Source organism: Crocodylus porosus, unplaced genomic scaffold (genome assembly GCF_001723895.1).
Source record: "Crocodylus porosus isolate Cpor-Errol unplaced genomic scaffold, CroPor_comp1, whole genome shotgun sequence".
In the NCBI taxonomy this organism is placed as follows: domain Eukaryota; kingdom Metazoa; phylum Chordata; order Crocodylia; family Crocodylidae; genus Crocodylus; species Crocodylus porosus.
In genome coordinates this window covers 101,881,928-101,888,423 of record NW_017728886.1, presented here as the reverse complement: position 1 = coordinate 101,888,423, position 6,496 = coordinate 101,881,928, and the positions used below count along the sequence as shown (strand labels likewise).

At 46.9% G+C, this 6,496-nt stretch overlaps 1 protein-coding gene across 3 annotated transcripts in view; it reads right to left on the bottom strand.

Annotated features, from left to right (window-relative positions):
- Positions 1–2,631: 2,631 nt before the first annotated feature.
- Positions 2,632–6,496, bottom strand: part of INVS (inversin) — a 220,282-nt gene continuing 216,417 nt past the window's right edge. For all 3 annotated transcript variants that reach the window (XM_019539887.1, XM_019539867.1, XM_019539876.1), the window contains one exon: positions 2,632–3,973. In XM_019539887.1, the coding sequence (XP_019395432.1) occupies positions 3,858–3,973 (116 nt within the window). In that variant the 3' untranslated portion in view covers positions 2,632–3,857. The remainder of the gene's footprint in view (positions 3,974–6,496) is intronic.

The following is a 6,496-nucleotide window of genomic DNA, read 5'->3' as shown; positions in this document are numbered from 1 at the left end:
CTTTATTGCATTATATTCTCCCTGAAAAAGGATAATGGATCAGTAATATTTGGCACTGCAAAACAATATTTTGGATGTTTACTGAACATAAAAAAGCAAGGGACTAAAAAATGACAAAGGCAAAGTAATCTCAAAATACAACATACAACTCCAATTTCATAGTTTTATATGATGCTATGAAAAAGGATAGTGGTGCACCGATAGAACTTTTGGGCACTGATACTGATAGTTGATATTTAAGGATGCATATTGGCCAATGCCAATCTGATTTCTGATATAGCTGCATGCAGCTGGTAAGTCTGTTGTGGTGGAAGGGGGAGCAGGGAGGGATGGGGTATGGGGAGGATGGCTGGGGGGCAATAGTAGGGGGAGTGAGGAGCACTGGCACTGGTAGGGGAATGAGGGACACTAGCAGGGCTGGGGGCTGTGGCTTGGGAGTCAGGGGCCTGGACCTGTGTTCTGTGAGCTAAGGGGGCAGGGGGGGCTCTGACTTTTTCATTAGTAAAAGACCCAAAATCACAGACCAAAATTTATAAGTACTTAAAATTTATTTTATTATGGAGACTGAAGCACTGGTAGGCTTCCAAATTGCTTTAAAACAGCAAATATATCAATAAAACAATGTGTTCAACTGATACCTGTATATATAGTGGTGTTTCATTTTAATTGTGGGTTTTGGGGTTTTAATTAGAGAATTTGCAATTTTTGTCAGAGAATTTGTGATTTTTTTTTTTTTTTTTTTTTTAATCGGGGAAAACTGGGATCCCTGAGTATCAGGAAGTACTCCTGCTTTTTCAGTTTCACTCCAGAATGATTTTGGTTTTATTTCCACTGAAGTCACGGAAGGAAACCCTAGCATGTATAAAAACATGTATGGAAGAATTGAGAAGTGATAGTAAATATGCTTGATAAAAGTATAAGGAGTAAAATCCTGTCCCTCGCTTGCCTGAATGGGGCCAACATTTCATCCTGGAAAATCAGGAGTTCCTCTTTCAAGTGAAACTGAATGTAGTGCGTCTCCTCAGTGAACTATCAGTGTGCAAGTTGCTGTTGAGTATGTGCTTCCATTCCTGGTGGAGGCTGTGCTTTCTGCTCTCCCTAGACTTTGGGCACTTACACAACTTGTATTTTTCATGCCATCAGGCCCCTGAAAGTGCTTTACAGCTGTGATGTAACATATGTGCATGGCAGAGCAGTTTTTAAATGGCCGATCGCATGAAAAATTAACCCTTGTCAAATCAGGTATTAAATGAAGGTGCTCTAAAACAGAGCACTTTAGGGAACTTGTGTTAATTTTTCATCCTTTATGGGGCTGTCAGCAGGGGATGAAGGGGAGAGGGGAGAGAAGGAGGAAGCAGTAGGCAGTTGCTGGCTAGGCTTGCCTTGGCCAGAGCTGGAGGGGCAAGGTGGGGTGAAATAGAGACCTCTTGTCTTGCAGCAACACCCCCCCCAGCTACCCTGGCTGAGGTTGCTTGGGGGTTTTTTTTAATTTGTATCCGAGGCCAAATTAGCCAAAACTAATTCCAAATCTAAGAGTCCAGAACCACAAGTGGCCCTACTACCGGCAAACATCCTCTACCCCCACCAGGGGCTTCAGATGTTTCCAAATCCTTTGACGGGCATCCTACTCGCAGGCCCAAGCCTGGAGGTTTCAGGTTCGGATGCCCCTGAGTTTTGCTTGCCCTCAGCCATACGGCCACAGGAGCAAGCAAGGGAGGAGACTCCCATTCCATAAACTGGACTTAACGTCACTACACCTCAGTGGGTACTGAGCCACGCCAGAAGAGCGGTTCTCCTGAGAAGTCGTTCAGGAAAACTGCCTTCTTGGACACAGATGCATGGGATTTTCCCTGCCAGGTTAAGAAGGACTATGCTTAATCTGAGCCTTCAAGAAGCCGAGAACTATGCATGATCTTAGTCCAAGAGGTATTGGAGGCAGTCAGGCTGGGCCCATGAGGCGAGGGGGCTCTGTTCCACCCTGCCTCCCCTTTCCCACCCCCCACTCCAGCTCTGGCAAGGAAAAGCTGAACCAGTAGCTATTGCTGTGGCTATCAAAAGACCCAGGCAGAAGGTTGGGGAAAGGAGCCTCCCTTTGCCTCTCAGGCCCAGCCTGGCTTCCTCCACCATCCTAGCCAGGGTAGCTTGCAAGGTGGGGGGGCTCCATCCCATTCCACCTTGCCTCACCACTCCAGCTCAGGCCAGGCCAAGCCCAGGTGGCAGCTGCCTGCTGCTACCTCCCCCCCAGTTGCAGGACTGTCAGTGCGGGGAGGAGGGAAGGGGAGGCTGAGGAGAAGTTTGGCAGCCTCCTCAGAAACTGCTGGAGCACCCCACGTCCCGGCTGGTCTGGTGCAGATTGGCTCACTCTCCCCAATAGCGAAGGTCTGTGGTTCAGGGGCGGGTGCGGAGGGAGGCTCTAACTCATGGTGCTTTGCGTTAATCACCCGTCTCACTACAGGGAGTTTCAAACTTTTGACACTGAATTTGAAGGGAAATAGACAAGCCGTAAAAAACATTTAACAGTTTTAGAAAAGCTTCAATGTAGCTGGGTTCTGCCCATCTACTTTGTAACAGGGAATCCTCATCCCACGGGGAAATCCAGAACTACCATTTATTTTCATCTCGGGTTAAAAAAATCAAATTTTCATGGGATGAAAAGCTCTGAAGAACTTTCATTTGGGACTGCTGAAAATTACTTAGACATTGTTGACTGGGAGGAAAAAAAACGACACTTTTGGTCAAAATGAAACATTGGTATCTTATCTAAAAGTGTTCACTGATGGATGTAAACACACAGAATGTGGGGGGAAATTAGTTTGGGTGTGCCAGAGTATGCCAGGATGTCTGGTGCGCTGGGTGGTGCTGAGCAAAATTAGTCTCCTAAATTGGCTCTTCTGCAATTTGAGAGGCAAGGATCTTCGTGGGCGATTATCTTTTATTGGACCAACTACACAGTTGGGTTAAATTTAGACATGCTTTTGAATGCAATGCATTCTTCATCAGGTCCCTGTTTTGAGTTTCACCGGGGTGAACTATCTTTTTATTGGACTGTAAAAATGCTTTTGTAAATTTGGTATAATCTTTAGTAAGGTTGGAGAATAGAGAAATATAGTAATGACTCCTCTATTCCAGATGTAGATAAATGTGGTTATAAGTAACACTTTCAAAATATATTTGCCAGTAACTCTGAAAAAGGCATACTGAAACAGCTCAGCAGTTAAGGCTGGAACCTAACTCTCACTTGTACACAATTGCCAAATGCCATATAGACTTCAGCCTGTCAGTAAACAAATTGGATTTTAGATGCTGTGCCTCATTGTACACAAAATGAAATGAGTTCAACTCCCTGAACCTCTTGCTTTGGTATACAACATAGAAATAATACAATAATCAAAGATACTTTTGCTGGTTTAGTATTTAGCATATTTTTTTCTTTTAAATGGTAAAAAAAAATACATACAAAAATACAAAGAAAATACAACCTGCGTTTATTCTTTAAGGTCTTGTCAAGTTCTTCCTTGCAGCTCTTCATTTGTGGTTAATGCAGTAATTCTCAACCAGGATGTTGGAAGATCTTTTTAAGGGCTCTGCAGGATGTCATGCAATATTAGACCTGCCAGGTGTGCAAACACTTGCACACGATTCACATGATAACCCCCAGAGACTTCAAATAGGAAGAATCTACAGCATCAAAACCTTTCTGCCCTGTTGTGGTCTTTGAGTATATTCCAACAGAAAAATTGCTCTAGTATTTTTCCATAGTCAAAAAAACAAGTGAAACCTAAGAGCTGGTATTTCCCAAGGCATGCCTTGTGTTGAATGACAAGGGTCTTGAAAAAACAAGGTCAAGAACCACTGGCTTAATGCTTGGGTCTTGTGTTTTTTGATTTTGCAGCAGTGGTCGGTCTGATGTTGTATGAAAACTGCTTTGTTTTTCCTGTATTCTCAGGCAGATGTATATGCTGCAGGTTGTTTACTGTAAAGGCAAAGTATTTGGTTTTTGAGAGATGGTATTAAATTGTTACAAAAAGGTTTCATTTCTCTTGCATCCAAGTAGATGATTGTAAGCATGCATAAGTAATCAACATTTTCATCTCTATATAAGGGCCCTTGAGAGAATTGTGCAAAGTTTCATCAATCTTCTAGTGCAGAGGTTGGCTGAAATAAGGCAGCTAGGTCTGAAGGCAGGTTGCCATTTGCAATCTAACTGCTGCTGCTCCAAACCACCTGCTGTTGCTTCAGTCCTCTCTGCTCTGTGCTGAATTCTCTCTCGCACCCCCTACCATAGCTAGTGCTGCGTGACACCAATTCCTGTTGCTGACTGCCCCCAGCCGTGAAGCTGGTGATGAGAAAAGGAGCAGCTGCAGTGAAGGGGGCACGGGGGAGGGTTGGGGTGGCAGCAGGCAGTGCTGCAGAGAAATGGTTAAGAGCAGGGCAGTGAAGGGGGGATGAGCCAGGGCAAGCTATGCTGCAGGAGGTTGAGGGGACCCTTCTAGATCAGCTTTGGTGTCCCTGTAACCACCTCCTATTTATGCTTCTGCACCACTCTTCCCTGCCATGGGTTGGATGCAGTTGCTGGTGTGTTGAATCTGGTCCCCTGGCAAGGGCAGATCTGGGGGTGAGGTGGGGGGGTACAGACGTGCAGCTTCCTCCCCTCCCCTCCCCTTCTTTGATTCTTGCTTCAGTCAAACTTTAAAACCAGCAACCTGGGAGGGGGAGCAGCGTTTCTATTCAGGCAGTGCTGAGACTCAATTGACTTCATGGCGCATTGTCAACCCCCTGATTCAGGCTAATCTCCTAAAATGTTAATGACCTTCTCCTTTTTAATGGGCTTGATGTTCCACTAAATAATTTATCCTTTATTCTGCAATTTTGCTTTTTTTTGCCATTCTAGGTAATGTGCCTCTCTTATTTCACAGCCCTTCAGACTGTTTTTACTTCTAGCTAAAACCCTTAACTCAGGTGTGATAATATAGGGCATCTATACACATGCTCTGGGGTGGAGGGGGCACACTTTAATTAGGGTGGTGCTGAGAACCACTCTAATTAAAACACCCGCAGCATCACATATATTCAATGTCCGATGCTTCAAAATGGCGGTGGGGGCACTTTAACTAAAGCTCGTTTGCCAAACTTTAGTTAAAGCACCCTCGCTGCCATTTTGAAACAGGGATGCTAAATATATGCGATGCAGAGGCTGCTGGAGTAAGCTAATTGGCATGCTTCAGCAGACTCGCAGCAGACTGGATCCATAGAGTTTGCTCTGCTATGTGCTGTTGTGTGTACATTAGGGCTGTGCAAAATTTCAGCAGCCGTTTCGTTTTGGAGGTGTTTCAGGCCATTTTCGCGCCTGAAATATCAAATCCAAATCGAAATGGAAGGCTCAGAAACATATTTTCATAGTAGGTATCTCCAAAACAAAATGAGGCATCCAAAAAGTTCTGGAAAATTGTGGAGTTTTGGAGCCGGGCTTGCAGGGAACAACCTACGCTGCTGCCCTGCTGCATGACTCCACTCTGCAGGGCGCAGATATCTGCACCAGGGCTGCATGAGGCGGGCAGTAGCGACAAAAAGCCCTGCCTGCGTGGATCTCTGCTCCCTGCTGAGCCAGGCTGTGGGGCAGGGCAAGGCAGTGCTGGTCCAGTCCAGTCCAGTCTGGTCCCTGCCACATGACCTGACTCCACAGGGAGCAAAGATCTGGAGCTGCATGGGGTGAGCAGTGGCGGGGAGGAGACCCTGGTGCAGATCTCTGCTACCTCCTCGGCAGTGAGGAGACCCTGGCAGGGACGAGTCCTGCTCTGCCATGCAACCTGGCCCTGCAGGGAGCAGAGATCCAGGGCTGCATGGGCCGGGCAGCAGTAGTGAGGAGACCCTGGCGCAGATCTTTGCTCCCTCCTTGGCGGCGAGGAGACGGCGGCAGGGATGAGCATTGTCCTGCTGTGCGACCTGGCTCCACAGGGAGCAGAGATCCACACCGTGGTCTCGTCTCTGCCACTGCCTGCCCTGTGCAGCCCCAGATCTCTGCTCCCTTTGGAGCCAGGTCACGTGGCAGGGACAAGCACTGCCCTGCTGCATAACCTGGCTCCACAGGGAGCAGAGATCCGCGCTGGAGGTCTCCTCACCTGCATGGAGGGCAGTGGCCCTCCCCCGGATGAGCCACCCATGGCCCCAAGCCCCACCCGGCTGGATGGGGCGGTGTAAAGCTTCCCTTCTCTTGCAGCCCATTTGAAACAGATTTGGCTGAAATAAAACAGGACGGTGATCCGAAACACAGAAACAAATCACTGTCCTCCGAAATGACTGCATCCGAAACTGAATTGAAACACAGCCATTTCACACAGTCCTAGTACAGATGTCCATGGAAACCTAGAAAGGAAGGGCTAGAAGTGACCTTGAGAGGTCATCTAGTCCAACCCCCTGCCTGAGGCAGGATCATTCCTATCCAAACCATCCTATACAAATCCATCATCTGAACTCATTGTAAAACTACCATCAACCC